Source organism: Cherax quadricarinatus, chromosome 65 (genome assembly GCF_038502225.1).
Source record: "Cherax quadricarinatus isolate ZL_2023a chromosome 65, ASM3850222v1, whole genome shotgun sequence".
Lineage (NCBI taxonomy): Eukaryota > Metazoa > Arthropoda > Malacostraca > Decapoda > Parastacidae > Cherax > Cherax quadricarinatus.
The window spans coordinates 8,209,989-8,233,821 of record NC_091356.1 but is presented as its reverse complement, the minus strand read 5'-3'; the positions used below and the strand labels follow the sequence as shown (position 1 = coordinate 8,233,821).

Sequence of the window (23,833 nt, the reverse complement as noted above, 5' to 3'; positions counted from 1 at the left end):
CTCATTCAGGCGGACTGCAAGATCTCTGCCTGTCTCGCCTACATATTTCTTGGGACAGAACCCACAGGAGATAGTGTAGACGCCTGCTGTAGAAGTTAGAGGTGTGGGGCTGCGTTTCGTAGTGAGGTCTTTGATAGAGGATGTGTTTATGGTGGAAACGTTGATGTTACTCATGGCAAGTGGCCGGCGAGTATTCGTGGCAACATCGCCACATGGGAGTACTATGAACTGTTTAGGGGGCTGTTCCATGGGCGGTTTGTTGAGGATAGCTTGTGCCTTGAGTCTGCAATCTCGGTTGAAGAAAGATGGGAACTGAAGACGTGTAAAGGCTTGTGTTATGTAAGTGCATTCTTCTTCTAGAAAACAAGAGCGGGAGATGCGAAGAGCTCTCAAGAAGAAGCCAATGAGGACTCCTCTCTTAGTGCGGGTGTCTTGGTGTGAATAAAAGTGTATAAGATCGTCCTTGTTGGTAGGTTTTGAAGAGAAGTTTGTCACTGTCGGGAGATCTGCACAGTAGAAGGTCGAGGAAAGGAAGTTTGCCATCATTTTCGAGTTCAAGTGTAAACTTTATTGATGGTTCAACTGCATTGATCTTGTTGAGAAGGGCCTGGATATTGAGACGTCTCGGATAGAAAACCAATATATCATCAACGTATCTTAGCCAGGTAACGGTGTTGGGAATGAGGGTGCTGAATTTCTCTGTCTCCAAGTTTTCCATGAAGAGGTTGTCAAGCACAGCACTGAGCGGGCTGCCCATTGCCATCCCAAAGCATTGTTTGTAACAGTTGTCCTGATACTTGAAGTTGAAATTAACACACAGTTCCACTAGATTGATGAAATCTAGAAGAGGTAAAGGGAGGTCGTGGTTTTCAGTGAGCCTCTGTCTCAGAGTGTTGATTGCAGCGTCAGTAGGAACATTGGTAAAGAGGGCTGTGACATCGAAGGAAGCCATGCTTTTGTTTTTGACATTCAGGTTGGAAATTCGGGAGAGAAGGTCACCTGAGTGTTTGAGGTGGGCTTGACTGATAGTGCCCAGAAGCGCTGAAAGGTATTTGGCAAGGTGGCCGGCTAGTCTGTGTGGTGCACTCCCTATTCCCGAAGTGATAGGCCGTAGTGGGATGCCAGGAATTATCACTGCTGCAGCTACTGAGCTTTTAAGACCGGTCATTCCCAGAAGATACATCCAAGCACTCAGGAACTTGGCCAACAACGATGATATCGTCATTACAACCGCTGACAAAGGTGGTGGTGTGGTGTTACTCAACACTGTCGACTACAACAATAAAGTCTTAAATCTTCTCAATGATGCCAACACATACCAGCCTGTATCGGAATCAGTGCTACTTCAAAGTACCCGGACTTTCCTTCAAAAGGCTCGTAGCATCTTACGAAAATCAGAACAAGGCAAAAAACTACTTAAACTTTTACCAGGTCAACCGAAACCAGCACGCCTGTATGGCCTTCCTAAGACACACAAACCTGGCATCCCACTACGGCCTATCACTTCGGGCATAGGGAGTGCACCACACAGACTAGCCAGCCACCTTGCCAAATACCTTTCAGCGCTTCTTGGCACTATCAGTCAAGCCCATCTCAAGCACTCAGGTGACCTTCTCTCCCGAATTTCCAACCTGAATGTCAAAAACAAAAGCATGGCTTCCTTCGATGTCACAGCCCTCTTTACCAACGTTCCTACTGATGCTGCAATCAACATTCTGAGACAGAGGCTCACTGAAAACCACGGCCTCCCTTTACCTCTTCTAGATTTCATCAATCTAGTGGAACTGTGTGTTAATTTCAACTTCTTCAAGTATCAGGACAACTGTTACAAACAATGCTTTGGGATGGCAATGGGCAGCCCGCTCAGTGCTGTGCTTGACAACCTCTTCATGGAAAACTTGGAGACAGAGAAATTCAGCACCCTCATTCCCAACACCGTTACCTGGCTAAGATACGTTGATGATATATTGGTTTTCTATCCGAGACGTCTCAATATCCAGGCCCTTCTCAACAAGATCAATGCAATGAATGGTTTGAAAAACCGACAAGTTGAAGATTGAGACACTTATGCAGCATATGGGAATCTTTATTCAGGAGAAACGTTTCGCCACACAGTGGCTTCATCAGTCCAATACAAAGAGGAAGGCGTAAGGAGAGGAGGAGAATGAGGTAATCAGTCCCTCAACCTGGAGTCGATGTGTTCAGTCCATCAATCTTGTAGAATGTACAGCATAGGGCCGTAGACGTGGCTTATATACTGTAGTGAGGTGAGGTGAAGCAGGCGGAGGCGGGGTCATAGTGGTACCATCCACTAGTCGAAGTAGGTCTTCGTCCAAAGGTTGAACAAGTGTTGAAGAATTCTTTGTAACAAGATATCATGATGCTGCAGTGTCTGACAGTTGTGATGAATGGTTTGAAAAACCGACAAGTTGAAAATTGAGACACTTATGCAGCATATGGGAATCTTTATTCAGGAATAAAGATTCCCATATGCTGCATAAGTGTCTCAATCTTCAAGATCAATGCAGTTGAACCATCAATAAAGTTTACACTTGAACTCGAAAGTGATGGCAAACTTCCTTTCCTCGACGTTCTACTGTGCAGATCTCCCGACAGTGACAAACTTCTCTTCAAAGTGTATAGAAAACCTACCAACAAGGACGATCTTATACACTTTTATTCACACCAAGACACCCGCACTAAGAGAGGAGTCCTCATTGGCTTCTTCTTGAGAGCTCTTCGCATCTCCAGCCCTTGTTTTCTAGAAGAAGAATGCACTTACATAACACAAGCCTTTACACGTCTTCAGTTCCCATCTTTCTTCATCCGAGATTGCAGACTCAAGGCACAAGCTATCCTCAACAAACCGCCCATGGAACAGCCCCCTAAACAGTTCATAGTACTCCCATGTGGCGATGTTGCCACGAATACTCGCCGGGCACTTGCCATGAGTAACATCAACGTTTCTACCATAAACACATCCTCTATCAAAGACCTCACTACGAAACGCAGCCCCACACCTCTAATTTCTACAGCAGGCGTCTACACTATCCCCTGTGGGTTCTGTCCCATGAAATATGTAGGCGAGACAGGCAGAGATCTTGCAGTCCGCCTGAATGAGCATCGAAATGCCTCTAACAGAGACGATGTAAGGTACGCCTGTGTCCTCCACAGAGACTCCACGGGGCATTTGATGAACTGGAACGAGACATAACTCGTTCTCACCGAACCAGACCTCAGACGCCGACGGTGCCTAGAAGCCTCACTAATCGCCGTCACCGACACTATAGAACGCAACACTGGAAACTACAAAATTTCAAAAACATTGGCATACATGATACTTAAGCAGCACCAACCCAACAACACAGGAGTAGTTTCGCCATCCAGTGGCTTTATCAATACAGATTCTAGGACATAATAGGAAGACAGTAGAACTATATACAAAAGATGAGGTAATCAGTCCCTCGGCCTTGGAGTTAGTGTTCACAGCATCGTGGTGGAGGAGAATCTGGAGCAAAGACAAGAAGACTGGCGGTTTTATATAGGCGTCAGTGGATAGGGACGGGCAGCAGACGAGGGCAAAGTCACTGGTAGGCGGGATTCCCCAGTGGAAGTAGGTCCTTCCCAAAGAGATGGGTTAGTTGCAGCAGCCGTGAAGGTCTTGTAGATGTCCTCTGAACCAAGATTCCATGATGTTGCAGTGTCTGACAAGTTGTGCAAGAAAGGTATAAAATACCGACAATATGAAAGTTAAGACACATGTGCAACATCTGGATATCTTTATTGTAGTAGACGTTTCGCCATCCAGTGGCTTTATCAATACAGATTCTAGGACATAATAGGAAGACAGTAGAACTATATACAAAAGATGAGGTAATCAGTCCCTCGGCCTTGGAGTTAGTGTTCACAGCATCGTGGTGGAGGAGAATCTGGAGCAAAGACAAGAAGACTGACGGTTTATATAGGCGTCAGTGGATAGGGACGGGCAGCAGACGAGGGCAAAGTCACTGGTAGGCGGGATTCCCCAGTGGAAGTAGGTCCTTCCCAAAGAGATGGGTTAGTTGCAGCAGCCGTGAAGGTCTTGTAGATGTCCTCTGAACCAAGATTCCATGATGTTGCAGTGTCTGACAAGTTGTGCAAGAAAGGTATAAAATACCGACAATATGAAAGTTAAGACACATGTGCAACATCTGGATATCTTTATTGTAGTAGACGTTTCGCCATCCAGTGGCTTTATCAACACAGATTCTAGGACATAATAGGAAGACAGTAGAACTATATACAAAAGATGAGGTAATCAGTCCCTCGGCCTTGGAGTTAGTGTTCACAGCATCGTGGTGGAGGAGAATCTGGAGCAAAGACAAGAAGACTGGCGGTTTATATAGGCGTCAGTGGATAGGGACGGGCAGCAGACGAGGGCAAAGTCACTGGTAGGCGGGATTCCCCAGTGGAAGTAGGTCCTTCCCAAAGAGATGGGTTAGTTGCAGCAGCCGTGAAGGTCTTGTAGATGTCCTCTGAACCAAGATTCCATGATGTTGCAGTGTCTGACAAGTTGTGCAAGAAAGGTATAAAATACCGACAATATGAAAGTTAAGACACATGTGCAACATCTGGATATCTTTATTGTAGTAGACGTTTCGCCATCCAGTGGCTTTATCAATACAGATTCTAGGACATAATAGGAAGACAGTAGAACTATATACAAAAGATGAGGTAATCAGTCCCTCGGCCTTGGAGTTAGTGTTCACAGCATCGTGGTGGAGGAGAATCTGGAGCAAAGACAAGAAGACTGGCGGTTTATATAGGCGTCAGTGGATAGGGACGGGCAGCAGACGAGGGCAAAGTCACTGGTAGGCGGGATTCCGCAGTGGAAGTAGGTCCTTCCCAAAGAGATGGGTTAGTTGCAGCAGCCGTGAAGGTCTTGTAGATGTCCTCTGAACCAAGATTCCATGATGTTGCAGTGTCTGACAAGTTGTGCAAGAAAGGTATAAAATACCGACAATATGAAAGTTAAGACACATGTGCAACATCTGGATATCTTTATTGTCGGTATTTTATACCTTTCTTGCACAACTTGTCAGACACTGCAACATCATGGAATCTTGGTTCAGAGGACATCTACAAGACCTTCACGGCTGCTGCAACTAACCCATCTCTTTGGGAAGGACCTACTTCCACTGGGGAATCCCGCCTACCAGTGACTTTGCCCTCGTCTGCTGCCCGTCCCTATCCACTGACGCCTATATAAACCGCCAGTCTTCTTGTCTTTGCTCCAGATTCTCCTCCACCACGATGCTGTGAACACTAACTCCAAGGCCGAGGGACTGATTACCTCATCTTTTGTATATAGTTCTACTGTCTTCCTATTATGTCCTAGAATCTGTATTGATAAAGCCACTGGATGGCGAAACGTCTACTACAATAAAGATATCCAGATGTTGCACGTGTGTCTTAACTTTCATATTGTCGGTATTTTATACCTTTCTTGCACAACACAGGAGTATTAGGACTGAAGAAGCCACTCGTGGCGAAACGTTTCCTTTAATAAATGTCCTGAACTGTACATAAGTGTCTTTTTCCACATCTTGTCGGTATCACCATACCATTTCCTCAACACAGGAGTCACATGATTTCATCGTCTACCCGTCCTCATTATAGGCAGAGGTTGTTTTGATAAGGACCTGCCTCGCATGGGCCAGTAGGCCTTCTACAGTGTTCCTCCATTCTTATGTTCTTATGACATTCCTCAGGTCACGTGCGTCACATCTCACTCTCCGCCTATATACATAATGTCTTTCTACCTCTGTATGTTAGAAGTGATCAAGGTCCCAGGACCGAAACGTTTTCTAATAAATATGTTATAGTGTTTGCTTACGTGTCTTTCTAAACCAACTTGTCGGTATTTATTACCAAGGTTTATACCACAAGCTATTATGTCGCATCCTACCTCTAATCATTTATAGAATGACAGTTATCCTGTCTTAGTTAATTTGTAAATTAGTTGGTATCGTACTTCGGCTTATTTCAAAGCACAGGAATATGTAAGGGCCTCCACCCCCAGGACTCCACTCACAACAGACGTCTAACACCCAGATACCTATTTATCGCTAGATAAATAGGTAAATAAATAGATAAATACATCCTTGGTTAGGCCTCATTTAGATTATGCTGCACAGTTTTGGTCACCGTATTGAAGAATGGATATAAATGCTCTGGAAAATGTACAGAGGAGGATGACAAAGTTGATCCCATGTATCAGAAACCTTCCTATGAGGATAGACTAAGGGCCCTGAATCTGCACTCTCTAGAAAGACGTAGAATTAGGGGGGATATGATTGAGGTGTATAAATGGAAGACAGGGTTTTTGCAGGAAAACTGTGAAGTCGCAGGGTAGTAATATAAGTACCAGGAGAACTAGTAATAGGCAAAATGAGGTGGATATTGGAAAGCCAGTGGCACTAATTGACAAGGACAGTAATAGGTTTAGTGGAATAATAGAAAAAAGCAGGAAGGGTAAAGAGAGAGGAGGGTCATTAAAAGTTTATTACACAAATAGTCGCAGTGCTAGGAATAAGATGGGCGAGTTGAGACTAGTTGCTAGTGCAGGTAACATAGATGTATTTGCCATTACTGAGACGTGGTTTAATTCAAAAAGTCGGGACATGCCTGCAGAATGTCACATTCAGGGTTTTAAATTGTTCCAAGTAGATAGAAGTATCGGGAAGGGGGGTGGGGTGGCATTGTATGTCCGAGATCGCTTGAACTGTTGCATAAAAACGGGTATTAAGTCTGAAGTAACACATACAGAGTCTGTTTGGATAGAATTTTCAGAGGGGCATGAAAAATTAATTTTAGGTGTGATATACCGTCCCCCAAATTTAGATAGGGACCAAGGGAGACTACTATGGGAGGAAATTGTTAGGGCCACAAGGCACGATAATGTAGTAATTCTAGGAGACTTTAACTTTAGTCATATTGATTGGAATTTCTTGACTGGGAATTTAGAATCATACGATTTCTTAGAAGTAGTTCAGGATTGTTTTTTGAAGCAGTTTGTGACAGAACCTACAAGGGGAAATAACCTGCTTGACTTAGTTCTGGCAAACAATGAATCCCTTGTTAATAATTTAGAAGTTTCAGAGGAACTGGGTGCTAGCGACCACAAATCAATTACATTTAGAATTGAATGGAAGTATGATAGTAGGGATAACTCAGTAACAGTCCCAGATTTTCGCTTAGCAGATTACGATGGGCTTAGAGAACACTTATCATCTGTTGACTGGGGTAACGAAGAGAGCTATCAATATGACAGTTTTCTGAACACAATACATGCTGCTCAAAGAACGTTTATCCCTTATAAGGAAATTAGATCAAATAGAAATGACCCTAAATGGATGAATAATAGGCTGAAATATCTACTAGGGCATAAGAAAGGAATTTATAGGCGTATCAAAAGAGGCGAGGGTCATCTTATGAATCAGTATATTGACATTAAGAGGGACATTAAAAAGGGGATAAGAAAAGCTAAAAGGGACTATGAAATTAAAGTTGCTAGGGATTCTAAAACTAATCCAAAAAGTTTTTTCCAGGTATATAGAACAAAAGTCAGAGATAAGATAGGTCCCCTTAAAAATAACTATGGGCATCTTACTGACAAAGAGAATGAAATGTGCTCGATTTTAAATAATTATTTTCTCTCGGTTTTTACACAGGAAGACACTAATAATATCCCGGTAATTAATTTTTATAGTGGATCAGAAGAAGATAAATTATGTAACATCACAGTCACTAGTGAAATGGTTGTGAAGCAGATAGACCGACTGAAGCAAAATAAGTCACCGGGTCCTGATGAGATTTTTTCAAGGGTTCTTAAGGAATGCAAAATGGAAGTCTGTGAACCATTAACTAATATTTTTAATTTATCTCTTCAAACAGGTGTAGTGTCTGATATGTGGAAGATGGCTAATGTAATTCCTATTTTTAAAACAGGGGACAAGTCGTTACCGTCAAATTACCGCCCAATAAGCCTGACCTCAATTGTAGGCAAGTTGCTAGAGTCAATTATAGCTGAGATTATAAGAAGCCATCTCGATAAGCATAGCTTGATTAATGATACTCAGCATGGATTCACAAGAGGCCGGTCTTGTCTAACTAATTTATTAACTTTCTTCAGTAAAGCTTTTGAGGTTGTTGACCACGATAAAGAATTTGATATTGTTTACTTAGATTTTAGTAAGGCATTTGATAGAGTTCCGCACCAAAGACTGTTGAAGAAAGTAGCAGCTCATGGCATTGGGGGGAGGGTGCTCTCGTGGATCGAGTCATGGCTCACAGACAGGAAGCAGAGAGTGTCCATAAATGGGGTTAAATCCGAGTGGGGATCAGTAACAAGTGGCGTTCCACAGGGATCAGTCTTGGGCCCGTTGTTGTTTATAATATATATCAATGATCTTGATGAAGGAATTGCTAGTGATATGAGCAAATTCGCCGATGACACGAAGATAGGTAGGATAATTGATTCAAACGTAGATGTTAGGGAACTTCAGGAGGATTTAGACAAACTCTACTCTTGGTCAGAAAAGTGGCAGATGCAGTTCAATGTGGATAAATGCAAGGTTCTGAAGCTCGGGAGTGTCTATAACCCTAGCACTTATAAGTTAAATAATGTAGAACTTAGCCATACAGATTGCGAAAAGGACTTGGGGGTTATGGTAAGCAGCAACCTTAAACCAAGACAGCAATGCCTAAGCGTACGTAATAAGGCAAATAGATTACTGGGATTTATATCAAGAAGTGTAAGCAACAGAAGTCCACAGGTCATAGTGCAGCTTTATACATCATTAGTAAGGCCTCACCTAGATTATGCAGCTCAATTCTGGTCTCCATATTACAGAATGGACATAAATTCGTTAGAAAACATTCAGCGTAGGATGACTAAATTAATACATAGCATTAGAAATCTTCCTTATGAAGAAAGATTGAAGACTCTTAAGTTACATTCACTTGTTAGACGAAGAATGAGGGGAGACCTGATCGAAGTGTATAAGTGGAAGATAGGTATTAATAGGGGGGATATTAACAAGGTCTTGAGGATATCTCTCCAAGAGAGAACCCGCAGTAATGGATTTAAATTAGATAAGTTTAGATTTAGAAAGGACATAGGAAAGTATTGGTTTGGAAATAGGGTAGTTGATGAGTGGAACAGTCTACCTAGTTGGGTTATTGAGGCTAGGACTTTGAGTAGTTTCAAATTTAGGTTGGATAAGTACATGAGTGGGAGGGGTTGGATTTGAGTGAGACTTGCACATCGGAGCTTGTTTCTTGGGTGGCATTGAAAATTGGGATGGGCAAATGTTTTGTTAGTGGGATGAATTGTAAAGGACCTGCCTAGTATGGGCCAACAGGCCTTCTGCAGTGTTCCTCCTTTCTTATGTTCTTATGTTCTTATGTTCTTATGTAATAGTGTGCTGAAAATATCTAGCCTAGACAGGACTCGCAGCAATGGTTTTAAGTTAGAAAAATTCAGATTCAGGAAGGATATAGGAAAGTTGAAGATTGAGACACTTATGCAGCATATGGGAATCTTTATTCAGAATAAAGATTCCCATATGCTGCATAAGTGTCTCAATTCCTGAATAAAGATTCCCATATGCTGCATAAGTGTCTCAATTCCTGAATAAAGATTCCCATATGCTGCATAAGTGTCTCAATCTTCAACTTGTCGGTTTTTCAAACCATTCATCACGATATAGGAAAGTACTGAAGTGCATAAGTGGAAGATAAGTATTAATGAAGGGGATATTAATAAGGGGTAAGACACAAAGGCAACAGTTAGGCAACTGTTGCCTTTGTGTCTTACCTACCAACCTGTCGGTATTTTATACCATTTTGATGTTCATATTAATAAGGTCTTGAGGATATCTCTCCAAGAGAGACCCCGCAGTAATGGATTTAAATTAGATAAGTTTAGATTTAGAAAGGACACAAGAAAGTATTGGTTTGGAAATAGGGTAGTTGATGAGTGGAACAGTCTACCTAGTTGGGTTATTGAGGCTAGGACTTTGGGTAGTTTCAAATTTAGGTTGGATAAGTACATGAGTGGGAGGGGTGGAATTTGAGTGGGACTTGCACATCAGAGCTTATTTCTTGGGTAGCATTGAAAATTGGGTTGGGCAAATGTTTTGTTAGTGGGATGAATTGTAAAGGACCTGTGGAAAAAGACACTTATGTACAGTTCAGGACATTTATTAAAGGAAACGTTTCGCCACGAGTGGCTTCTTCAGTCCTAATACAGAGAAAACTGAGAAAACACACATATATATAGTGGTGGGAGTCAGGTGAGGTGAAGCGTGGGTAGAGGTGGTAGTAGTAGTAGTAGTAGTAATGGAACTAAGGAGGTGAGGTTAGAGAGGGACCTGCTGGCATCAAGTAACACCAGTTCCCAGGATGGGTAATATCCTCTTGCTTAGTAATTTTGAAATACTGTAACTACCGGATTTCTGCTTTATAGTGTTACTGACAGAAATTAGTGCAGCTTCAATGCATTTTCTCCGTCTTAAGTCGTCTTCTTTAATAACTAGTTTAGCTTCATTGAATTTCATGAGGTGTCCAACATCGTCTCTATGTTGAACACATGCGTTTTTGCGGTCATCATTTCTGCAAGCATTTTTGTGTTCTGCTATCCTAATGTCCAGAGTTCTGGCTGTTTCCCCTACATATACTATGTCACACCCCCCACATGGTATAGTGTAGATTCCTGCACTTGTGCCAGAATCATGCTTGGGTTTTTGTATCAGGTTCCTAATAGTAGTTGAAGAGCTGGTAGATATTTTAGCCAGTTTTCTGTCAAACATTTTTGAAACATTAGTGGCAACGTTGCTGACCGGTAAAACGATGTAACTTGGAGGCTTTTCTTCAATTTGATAGGTGTTAGTCTTGCTGAGGATACGTGTTGCACGTTTCCTGCAGTCACGTATGAAGTGTAGGGGAAAGTGTAGTGAACTAAAAGAGTTGGTGATGTATGTACATTCTTCTTCGAGGAACTGCGGACTGGAAATTCTGTAGGCTCTCAGAAAGAAGCCAATAACTACCCCACGCTTCACCTCACCTGACTCCCACCACTATATATATGTGTGTTTTCTCAGTTTTCTCTGTATTAGGACTGAAGAAGCCACTCGTGGCGAAACGTTTCCTTTAATAAATGTCCTGAACTGTACATAAGTGTCTTTTTCCACATCTTGTCGGTATCACCATACCATTTCCTCATTGTAAAGGACCTGCCTAGTATGGGCCAACAGGCCTGCTGCAGTGTTCCTCCTTTCTTATGTTCTTATGGTAATAGAGTTGTGGATGAGTGGAACAAACTCCCAAGTACAGTCATAGAGGCCAGAACGTTGTGTAGCTTTAAAAATAGGTTGGATAAATACATGAGTGGGTGTGGGTGGGTGTGAGTTGGACCTTATTAGCTTGTGCTACCAGGACGGTTGCCGTGTTCCTCCCTTAAGTCAAGGTGACCTGACCTGACTAGGTTGGGTGCATTGGCTTAAGCCGGTAGGAGACTTGGACCTGCCTCGCATGGGCCAGTAGGCCTGCTGCAGTGTTCCTTCGTTCTTATGTTCTTATGTTCTTAAGTGTATAAGGAGAGACTTTAACACCCCCACCCGCTAAGGTTTCCAGCCCTGTACTTCGACTGTGAGCCGAAAGCTACGTACGAGTCATGCTTGCGTTGAACTTTGTAAGATAATGTGCTCACAGGATCAAGTACTTGAAGTATTTGATAAACGAACACATGTTATAGTTTAAAGATAACCTATGATATCTCTCAGCGTATATAAATCGAGAGGGATATATCTCAATGTATTTACATCAAAATGTATACCTCTTTCAGTGTATAAACATCGAGGAGAATAACTTTAAATGTACATACATAAAGATGTATATCTTAGTGTGTATACATCAAGAGGTATTTTTCCCTGTGAATATATGCCAAAATGAAAGAATATACACCGAGAAACATATAACTCTGCGAATATGAATCGAAATGTATTTAATTATCGGTTTATATATATATATATATATATATATATATATATATATATATATATATATATATATATATATATATATAATTATACAGTGTACGTAAAACAAGTTTACTTTATTATTTGCTGATGGTGTACAGGAGAAATGCAAGTTTAATGGCACTCGTTCAGTCGATCGACTTTTAAACCTGACCAAACTGTCTCTCCTCTATTCTATCGAGGCCTCTAAGTATTTTGTACGCCGTGTTCCTGTCCCCCCTCTGGTTCTCTACTCTTCCAGTATCTTGAGGTTCAGTTTCTTTAGTCCTTTTTTCGTACCTCCTGAACTAATCTTTCAGCCAATTTTTTTTAACGATCATTGGTTACTAGACATTTTTTGTACTGAATCTTCAGTGACAGGTGTGTTGTAAATCTTTTACAGGATTCTGACGGACACTTTTGAGGTCGTGGTGCTGGTATTTAATTTGTCAGGAAATAATTGCCTCCTGACGTGGGTCTTAGTTAAATGATCCGCTGCTGGAGTTTTCTGGTACTTTTAAAATCGTACATAATGCCGAAGTTACTGATGTACTTTGGTGGTGATATGCTTGGTGTTATGCTTACCTCCTTGGTGCTTTTCATTTTCTGAGGTTGGTTGCTCCTGTCCCTCTACTGTGTTCCGTATGTATTATTCTCTAGTATGTGTGGGCCAAGAGGGTTGCTGCAACATGACTCGCGAAATCGTAATGACGATTGCAAACAAACTATACCACTGTGTTCTTTTACCTAACAATACATAAGAATGTACATAAAGCCTGTACAAGCTTGACTGTGGAGCATCACTGTAGCGGCTGAAGAAACATCCACTGGATAAACATCTTAAACTTGCTCTCTGCGATCGTATCCCTTTCAAGTTGCTTTTTCCTCTCTTCATTTAGCGATAAGACATCCATCTTTATCATCAACAACCAGTCATTTGCTAACATGCACACTATTTCCACGCACATTCATACATTCTATTTTCAATATTTCATTCTTATGGTATTTCATAATTACATCCAGAAGGAGGAACCAGTCTCTGCTTGATTCACCACTGACTCCCTACGTAATTAGTTCTTACTAGACTCTTCACGACAGGGTCCTGGAACGGGTCTTCAGTAGACAGGTGACCCGTCTCAGGCTCCTGAAGGAGTGTTGACGCAGGGTAAACCGAGTCTTACTTACAGTTTAAGTGTCCTGACGGAGGCAATTCTCTGGAAGCCTCAGCGTTATTTAATTCACGGCCGTAGCTCTGTGGTAGAATGTTCGGCTACAACTCAAAGGGCCTGGTTTCGAATTCTGGGCGGGTAGAGGCGTCTGGGCAACTGCTGTTCTCGTTCATTTTGCGGAAGATTAAGTAACACTTAGATAAGTGTTAGCCGATTATTGTAGGTTGCATGATAGGCAGATGTATAGGAAAATCTCCTGACATCTGTTGCCTATATTCACCTAGTGCTAAAATAGATATCTAGGTGCTTTTGACTGGTCAGTGAATTCAGTCTTGGGGAGCGATTGTTCACTGGAACATCACGATGCTTGTTTACTGGATAATTCCAGGTTAAAAATATTAAAAACTATTTGAACAGCTATTTGGTGTACTGTTATATCTAAATTTTCTTTCAGATGTGCAAGAGAGGAAGGTGCGCAAGGGAAAGAGACACTATGGAACGCAGAATAAAAATAAAAAATGCAACAAAGATACGTAGAAAACCCAAGGGAAAGAAACAAAAAACATATGCTGGAAAACAATCCAAGATGACAAAGGCCATGAAACATGTGAAAAAAACTCACTCCAAACGGAAAAATAACGTAGCACGACAGCTGGACACGCGCAAGAGAAACGGGAAACTGAAGAACAGAAGGAAAAGTGTAGCAATGAAAGGGAAGAGAAACAAAGGAGTGAACAATTCACTGGTTGTCAAACAAGAAGAAACATTTATTCAAAAAAAGAAGAAAGTAAGCTGGAAGAAACCCAAGAAGTTCCGGCGTATAGAGACACCGACACACATTGTAATAAAGGAGAGAATGAAATACGTTGCGGGGAAAGGATGGAAGGTAAAGATAATAAGAATCAGGAAGACTCGAAGAATGATAGAGGAATCGAAGAATAGGAAAATGCTTGCGAAATTAGCGTGCGTCAAGAAGTCCAACTGCAAGAAGCCTCGCACCAGAAGCAAAACGAAGAAATTCAAGAAGAAATGGGCTACGAATGCGGAAATGAAGAGTGTAGCCGCTAAAAAGAGACTGAGAGCCACTAAGAACAATAGACCTACAATGTCAGTGATATTAGAGAGCTGTCGGCCACAGAAAATCAAACACGTGCCAGGGAAGGGTTGGTGGGTTAAAATACGCACTGGTTGTATAAGAGCGACTCTCAATAAAACTCTCGCTTGATAAATATCTCCACTTTTTTTTTATAGAAAATTCTTTCAAAAAAAAAGCCTTTCCTTGAGGGGTGTCTAAAAGACTTATTTGAAAACGAGCCCCAAGACTCTTTCAATAAAATTATCTCAAAGACTCTTGAAAGATTTTGATATTTACAGATAATGAGTCGATAATGTGATATCTTTAGTGATCGCCTCCTTACAATAGAATTGCTAAGACACAATTTTTGGTATGCCAATATTTGGCTATAATTGTTAGTTATTTTAGACAAGGCTGCATGCAATGATATTGACGTTGCATGCATTGTTTACCTTCTGGCCAAAGTTGGCAATAAGAAGCAGATTGCTCAGGGAGAAGATTGTATGTATTGTCTGTGTGTGTATTATATATATATATGTATATATATATATATATATGTATATATATATATGTATATATATATATGTATATATATATATATATATGTATATGTCGTGCCGAATATGTAAAACTGGTCAAATAGCAAGAACTCATTCAAAATTAAGTCCTTTTTAAAATTTTCTCTTATACGTTTAAAGATATATTTTTTTCATTAATGTTAATGTAAAAATTTATAATTTTGCTCCAAAAGAATCTTAGAAAACTTACCTAACCTTATTATAACAAGAACAATTTATTTTAGCCTAACCCAACTAAATATATTTTAGATTTGTTTACAGTAATTTAATACTAAACAAACACAGTGAAATATATTTTCTTCGTTAGGTTCAGAATGATTTTGGCTAAATTATTGCATACACAAATTTTCACTTGTCCTATATGGCAAGATGAGCGTTGCTATTTAAGCCAAGATCGCAAGTTCTGCCTATTCGGCACGACATATATATAGATATATATATATATATATATATATATATATATATATATATATATATATATATATATACATATATAGTATTTGGGGCTTTTGTAAAACAGTTTGAATCACTTGAATATTCATACTTTCCTAAGAGTAATTAAGTTTATGCAATATTTTTTTTTTTGTATTGTACCAAAACTAACAAAGCTATTTAAATTGGGATTTTTTCTTGGAGGACGCAATCTTCAAGTGTCTCGACTGAAATATATTAACAGTGTTTTAGCATATATATTTATATTCGTAACATTGTGTCACCGGTAAAGCAAAAGTGCTGGTGAGAATTTTTGTCCATGGCTGTTGTTGGTTCACAGGAAGAGTAGCGTTCTATTTATTTTTCGACAGTCACTATTATCCTTGGCAAACCCTCAAGGATTCGACCCCGTGGCAAGCCATGCTGCTGTGGCATACGTCTCTAAACAACCTGTATGCAAAACAACCACAGGGGGAGTTGAATGATAGATCTAGCCTTTCGTGTTGCAATCAGCACATCAGAAGCTTGAATGTTGCAAAAATGAGTAAGAGACGTCAACCGATTCGTTCAGAGGGACGCTGTCTCCTGTGCACCACCAGTCAATAATACTTTATTACCTGAAACTGGTATTAAAATAAACTCGTATTGTATATACACTAAGAGACATACACCTCTCGGTGTGTATAACCTGCCTGCCATCCAATATACTATACTTATATGTAAATAAGTGAACTAATATATATAATATATAAAATCATTGTAAAAATATATAATACATTTTTATATATACCTGAATATTTTTGTTCATATATAGTTGTCGTTTTTATTTAATTATAATTATTTACATTCTTCTTATTGTGAATTTCACATCCTTCGAGAGGAGTGATTTGATACTGGTGAAGTGCTTTTGATCCATGGTAGTGGAGCTACTCTCCCGTCCCTCGGATCAAATTTGATTATCTCTCCAGCATTCTTGCCGTTCCCGAGGTTCTAGGATCTGTGTGACTACTACGGAAGTACATGTTTCAAAGGGATGGTCGAAATTTCAAAGCGGTGTGTAATATTCTGTACATTTCTTGGAAGCACTATGTATATCAGTGCACTAAACCCCTATGGACCAAATAACGTCTGTGGAACAAAGTTTAGTTGGACTGGGTTACCTGTGGGTATGTTTCGTATCACTGGGTTAAGATAAGATTTTCTTCGGATTTTTAACCCCGGAGGGTTAGCCACCCAGGATAACCCAAGAAAGTTAGTGCGTCATCGAGGACTGTGTCTTATTTCCATTGTGGTCCTCAATCTTGTCCCCCAGGATGCGACTCACACCAGTCGGCTAACACCCATGTACCTATTTGCTGCTAGGTGAACATGACAACAGGTGTAAGGAAACACGTCGAAATGTTTCCACCCACCGGGAATCGAACCCGGGCCCTCAGTGTGTGAAGCTGGAGCTTTATCCATCGGGGCACATGTGGGTATGTTTCGTCTACACTGTGAGCAGCTATTTTGACTGATATTCTACAATCTTTCCCAATACTAGCGATATTCCTGAAATAATAGATTACATAGAACAGGATGATAATAAACTATGTACGATTGCGGTAACTAGTGACATGGTCCTCAGACAAATAGAGAAACTAAAACCTAACAAATCCCCAGGTCCTGATGAACTGTTTGCAAGGGTGTTAAAGGAATGTAAAGAGGAACTTAGCATATCTTTGGCTAATCTTTTTAACATATCACTACAAACTGGCATAGTGCCTGATAAGTGGAAAATGGCAAATGTAATACCTATTTACAAGGCAGGTGACAGGTCCTTGGCTTCGAACTATAGACCAATAAGCCTTACCTCCATAGTGGAAAAATTTATGGAATCAATAATTGCCGAAGCAATTCGTAGCCATCTTGACAGGCACAGACTGATTATTGATTCTCAACACGGTTTTACAAAGGGGCGTTCCTGTCTTAAGAATTTACTAACTTTTTTCACTATGGTGTTTGAGGAGGTAGATCATGGTATTGAATATGATATTGAGTATATGGACTTCAGTAAGGCTTTCGATAGAGTTCCACACCAGAGGCTATTGAGGAAACTTAGGGCACACGGAATAGGAGGAGAAATTTTTTCCTGGGTAGAGGCATGGCTGACAAATAGACAGCAGAGAGTTTGCATAAATGGGGAGAAATCAGAATGGGGGCACGTCACAAGCGGTGTTCCTCAGGGGTCAGTGTTGGGCCCGTTGTTGTTCACAATTTACATAAACGACATAGATGAGGGAATAAATAGCGACATAAGCAAATTTGCTGATGACACCAAAATAGGCCGTCCAATTCATTCTAATGAGGACATTAGAGCACTCCAGGATGATTTAATTAGACTGACGCAATGGTCGGAGAAGTGGCAGATGCAGTTTAATATTGACAAATGCAAAGTTCTAAATGTTGGACAGTTAAATAACCATGCCACATATAAACTAAATAATGTAGATCTTAATACTACCGATTGCGAAAAGGATTTAGGAGTTTCTGGTTAGTAGTAACCTAAAACCAAGACAACAGTGCATTAATGTTCGCAATAAAGCTAACAGAATTCTTGGCTTCATATCCAGAAGTATAAATAATAGAAGTCCTCAGGTTGTTCTTCAACTCTATATATCCTTGGTTAGGCCTCGTTTAGACTATGCTGCTCAATTCTGGTCATCGTATTACAGAATGGATATAAATGCTCTGGAAAACGTACAAAGGAGGATGGCAAAGATGAACCCATATATCAGAAATCTTCCCTATGAGGATAGACTGAAGGCCCTGAATCTGCACTCTCTCGAAAGGCGTAGAATTAGAGGGGATATGATCGAGGTGCATAAATGGAAAACAGGAATAAATAAAGGGGATGTAAATAGTTTGCTGAAAATTTCCAGCCAAGACAGGACTCGCAGCAATGGTTTCAAGTTGGAAAAATTCAGATTCAGGAAGGATATAGGAAAGCACTGGTTTGGTAATAGAGTTGTGGATGAGTGGAACAGGCTCCTGAGTACAGTTATTGAGGCTAAAACGTTGTGTAGTTTTAAAAATAGGTTAGATAAATACATGAGTTTGTGTGGGTGGGTGTGAGTTGGACCTGACTAGCTTTTGCTGCTGGGTCTGGTACAGTGCTCCATCCTTGAGTGGAGATGACCAGACTGGGTGGGTCATTGGGATAATCCGGGGGAAGGGAACAGGGACCTGCTCCGCATGGGTCAGTAGGCCTGTTGCAGTGTTCCTTCTTTCTTATATTCTTATGTTCTTAATACCTAGAACTCGCTACGTGGAGTTGGCTGCTCTTCCAGTTAGAAACGTGATAAACTGTAGAATAAAGACATTTACGCAATACTTAGAATACTTTATTAGCGGATATTTCACCCATTTTGGGCTTTATTAGTGCTGGCAGACTGAGTAAACATTCAGAGGGATCTTGACGTGTTAGTGCACTGGTAAATGAATTAGTAGTTTCATTGTTTACACATGCAAAGTAAATTCTCTTTGGGTATAACAATGTAAAACATAAATACATATGTATGGGAATCCCCAGAGATAAAATTAGATAAGAACCTTAGAAATAGTCATTAGCAATGACCAAAATTATTTTAAGCAACACCTAGCGGGGAGCAGCAAAACTAAGAGAATGCTAGTTTTCACAGCTATAAATCATGACTATAAAATATTAAGGAACAATAATACTCTCATCACTAAATATGCAGTCAAGTATTTCTCAGTATTACATGAAAGACAAAGAAAAACTAAAGAACAACACTTGTAATTTCATTAAGGAACAATCTATATGAAAGTCTCAAACCAATTCTTCTGATGGTTCTCTTAAGTAACGGAGACTACGAGATCTCGTTCAAAATTTCGAAATGCAGGATTAAACGAATTTGATATATTCACACGCGAAAAATTATTTAAAGTACAAAGTGATGCACTAATGTGCAATGCTCATGTGATAGTCAGTGGCAAGAATTATCACACAAATGTTGGTAAGTGTGTTTTAGAATTAGAGAACACTGGAATACTGGACCACTGGGACACTGGAACATTGGAACATTGGAAAAGGCTCCTCTCTGAAGTTGTCAACTTTAAAACAATTTAATCCTTAAAGAACAAGTCAGATAAGAGCATTGCAAATTTAGATTCGATTAAATACAACACGAGACAACCAAATACAATTAAATACATGACGAGACAATTCACTAGCTGAGTACAGGACGAGACAATGCGCTAGCTGTGGTTGACTGCTGCAACTAAAAGCCTGACTTCACTTCAGGAACTTGTCAGGGTGAAGGTTGAACCTTGAACATCCAGGACACACAAGGCAGCGTAAATAGTAGTGACAGTAGTTGAAGTCTTCGTCTTCAATCCACTTTCACTTCCCTATTAAATAACCATGCCAGTTCTTCAGTTTATATTTGCTATACTTTCGCCCATCAGTTTTCTAAGCCTGCAGTGTGGCCGGAAGGAGTGGAGAGCGGGAAAGAACCTTCTGATTTACTATACTACCTTCGCTTCAATTATCTAAAATCCGAAATAGAGGTGCTCGAAGAGTAGTTAATCCTCAGGAGAAGCTTGTTGTGTATCGTGTGGTCTTCTGTTGTCTGCCTTTCCCATGTACACCCATCATCGTCATCCAGAGACGATAACATCATATAACTATCTACTGCCTCGTATCTATTCCTGAATAAACACTTGGGTTCACCTCTTCACGTGAATAATGTTTTTACCCAGTCGTCGGCAATATAAATGAAAGGGGAATACTCGCACAGTCCCACCAAAAAGAGTCAACACTTCTCTCACTGCATAATTTCAGACGTGCGACGCTGGTGTCTGCAAAACTGACGTCAAAAGCTACAAAAAAGGCAAAGGAAATGTTAGAATGAAAAGTATTAGAGACAGCGAGGTGTACACCAGTAGCAACACCAGCAACACTACCAGTACTGCCACCAACAGCAATGATTCAGGAGAGAGCAAAGTACTCTGGAAAGATGAGAACAAGAGCAGCAAAGATATCGTCTGCGCCTCCTCAAAGAAAGACTGTGAGGCCTATTCTTCCTTCTTCGGATCTCTGTAAGTATTTCTGTACCTTAACACTAGAGAGCCTGTGAGATTCCTTTTTTTATAAATCTATAATATTTATTGTCTATCGTTCAGATCATTTTTTTTCATAAAGATTTTGATTCTACCTCCCCCCCCCCTTTAAAAGAGTAATAACATTTAGAACACTTTTTTGCAAGAAGATTTATAATCTAAATCCTCTTGAAAAAAGTTATCACATTTATATTATAACAAGAAGATTTAGGTCCTAAATCCTCCTGAGAAAGTAATTACGCAGTACCAAACTAATAGCGTGTGTAAGAAAGGGAAATAATTTCCGGGTAAGTTGCTGCACGGTATTGATATGTGGTGATGCCACGGTTGTTTATTGTAATTATGGTTGGTGTCGTTGTAGGCTAAAAGTGTAGTCTCTGAAGATAACGAGTCTGATACGTAGTGGGAGTTATCACAGTAACTGATTGTAGATAATACAGTAAATTGACAGTAGCAACAAGCAGAGGCTGGTTAAGGATAATAATAATAATATAACAATAATAATTATAATAATAATATGCAATTCCAAATGTAGTACCTCGGTAATAAAGTTAATTAGGGTTGATCCAGGGAAGCGGAGGATGGTTCCAGTTTCCGGGATCAAGAGCTGCTGGTGAAGTTTGAAAGACTATGATAACAACGAGGAGAAATCTCGATATTACAAAGTTGTAACATATCGATAATGAATGAACTCAGCTACTCGGGGGTTCGGGGGGGCGGGGGTATATCAACGCTGAGAAATCTGTTGGAAGATTTTTTTAATGAAGGTGTAAAGTGACCCCATGATCGTGCTGCATTGGCTTTTGTAAGAGTATGAAGTGAGGGATGTTTGGTTGCTATAGCAAGTAGGAGGTTGGAGATGGTTTTTAAAAGTATTAGGTGCCTGACGAGAGTTGCATATAAAACCACTCTAAACACAAAAACCTGTTTTAATACAGTTTGTAGGATCAATTATTTGAGAGTAGATAATAGTTTTCATTTCTCACATTTTTTCAGGGATATGGAATTAATATTTTAGAGTCAGATCCCACTTCTATCAAGACAGCTAGGGCTCGACTGATGGTAAATGCAGTCTCCTCTTTCAAAACACAAGTAGTCTCTTTTACATATAAGGTTCGGCCATGTCCACAGCAGGAGTATATATAACGTTCACTGACGGGATTAATTTCCTCTTTTATAGCAAGTTAAGTCACATTCTCACTATATGAAGGATGAGAGACACTGCCAACAAGTTGGGAAGACTGACAATATTTGTTCAGTAGAGCTTGACGTTACGCTATACACAGTGAAACGTCAGGGTTCGCCTACGCACCAACTATCGTTCTACCACTCATTCTAATTCCCTATATTCCGCAGATTTCGTGAGAATGTCGCCGGCAGATTATTCAACAACATCCTGACCACCTTCGGTGTATGCAGTACTGTCTGCCAGACTTCTGAGACGATCATTCAATAAGCAAAATTGGTATAATTTTGCTTTATTTATAGAGTAAATTAGAGAGCAGTATTTTATTGAATAGGAGAGATGAGAAACGCATATACAGTGTTTCGTAATATATAAAAAATGAGAAATATATGACTTCAGAGAGAGAAAGAATAAAAAATATTTAAGGGTCGAGCATATGTCCTATTGTTGCGTTAATATAATCTTAACAATGAAGATATTATAGGTGAATATTAAGGTTATTATGTATATATATATATATATATATATATATATATATATATATATATATATATATATATATATATATATATATATATATATATATATATATATATATGTGTGTGTGTGTGTGTGTGTGTGTGTGTGTGTGTGTGTGTGTATTTTTTTTATTATTAAATTGAATTTAGATCTTATCTACTTCTTCCGCCCATTACATGTGTATGTAACCTGTTCACCACCGGTCAAGAATACAGTGAGTCTTACAATATGGATTAAAGAAAACTCCCCGTGTACATACAGTGAGAGATACACACTTCTCAGCGTATATGCTATGAGAGATACGCACTTCTCGGTGTACATGCAATGGGAGATGAATATCTCTCTGTGTATCTAACCTTGTTGTAATTAGGTTAGGTAAGATTTGTCAGGAAACAGGTCAAGTGTTTCCTGATGCTGGTTTTAGTCATATGATGACCCGCCACTGGAGCTTTTGGTCATCTGACCGAAGCCTTCCACTGGCCTACCCCTTCGCCCCTATAAAATTTAGTTTTTTTTTTTACTTTGTAGTAATGAAGTAATTAATGTTAATAATTAAACTATATATCTATTTAAGCAGCTTTTTATTCATATGCACCTACCATAATGACAATATTTTAACAGTAACTGTAATGGTAACTTGTGGAAATACAGAAAACCTCATAGAAATGCAGGGAACCTCGTGGATATACAGGGAAGACAATGGAAATATATGGAGTCCCAGTGGAAATGCAGGGATCCCCAATGGAAGCATTGGAGCTCCAGTGGAAATACAGGGAGCACCAATGGGAATACAGGGAGTACCAATAGGAACACAGGGAGCACCAATGGGAATACAGGGAGTACCAATGGGAAAACGACTAGGTTGAGTTTTCCTATGTTAAAAATCCACATAATGTACTGTATTTGTGCGTCATTAATGTCTATATGCCATGATCACTTTTTGAGAAAAGTGTTATACATAAGAGTTACCTAAATAAAAACGTACTTGCCTACTTATTCAAAAATAATGGTCAGCTACTATCATATTAGCTGATCAATGAGATTTAAAGTTCGTCGACTACACAAAGGCCATTAAGACTGTAATCTGTTCACCACTGATCAATAATATTGCACCAGATATATATACCCCTCCAAACATATAAGATATATATACCCCTCCAAACATATGATATATACACTGAGAGGTGTATTCTATGTCTCTTAATATATATATATATATATATATATATATATATATATATATATATATATATATATATATATATATATATATATATATATATATATATATATATACATATATATATATATATATATATATATATATATATATATATATATATATATATATATATATATATATATAAACACTGATCTCTGCCTTCAGCCAGAGATCAGTGTTTGTGTATATTTCGCATGCTCTCGCGAATTCCTTGCATATATATATATATATATATATATATATATATATATATATATATATATATATATATATATATATATATATATATATATACAAAGAGTTTACTTTATTCCCTATTTTACGTATTAAAGTAATCTTGACTGATAGGGAACGAGCTACATGTGACTTTTATGACACTCAAATAGTAGATAGGCTTGAAACTCCATTATTCAACCAACCTTTCACGAGTACGCGCACTGCTGCTCTCAGTATACCCGCATCAGGGGAGACATGC

At 39.5% G+C, this 23,833-nt stretch overlaps 1 protein-coding gene and 1 long non-coding RNA gene across 3 annotated transcripts in view; one reads left to right on the top strand and one right to left on the bottom strand.

Moving 5' to 3' along the window:
- Positions 1 to 22,037, top strand: part of LOC128700505 (A disintegrin and metalloproteinase with thrombospondin motifs 6-like) — a 49,943-nt gene extending 27,906 nt beyond the window's left edge. The window contains exon 12 of one of the 2 annotated variants that reach the window (XM_053793747.2): positions 21,788 to 22,037. In XM_053793747.2, coding sequence (XP_053649722.1) covers positions 21,788 to 21,796 — 9 coding nt within the window. In that variant the 3' untranslated portion in view covers positions 21,797 to 22,037. Of the gene's footprint in view, positions 1 to 13,682; positions 14,808 to 21,787 lie in introns of those variants that run through there. The other variant, XM_053793746.2, reaches the window with a different exon arrangement.
- LOC138854640 (uncharacterized) overlaps positions 1 to 23,823 on the bottom strand; it is a 35,177-nt gene extending 11,354 nt beyond the window's left edge. Inside the window, exon 1 of the long non-coding RNA XR_011393833.1 lies at positions 23,778 to 23,823. This is a non-coding gene — a long non-coding RNA (uncharacterized lncRNA). The remainder of the gene's footprint in view (positions 1 to 23,777) is intronic.
- Positions 23,824 to 23,833: the final 10 nt, after the last annotated feature.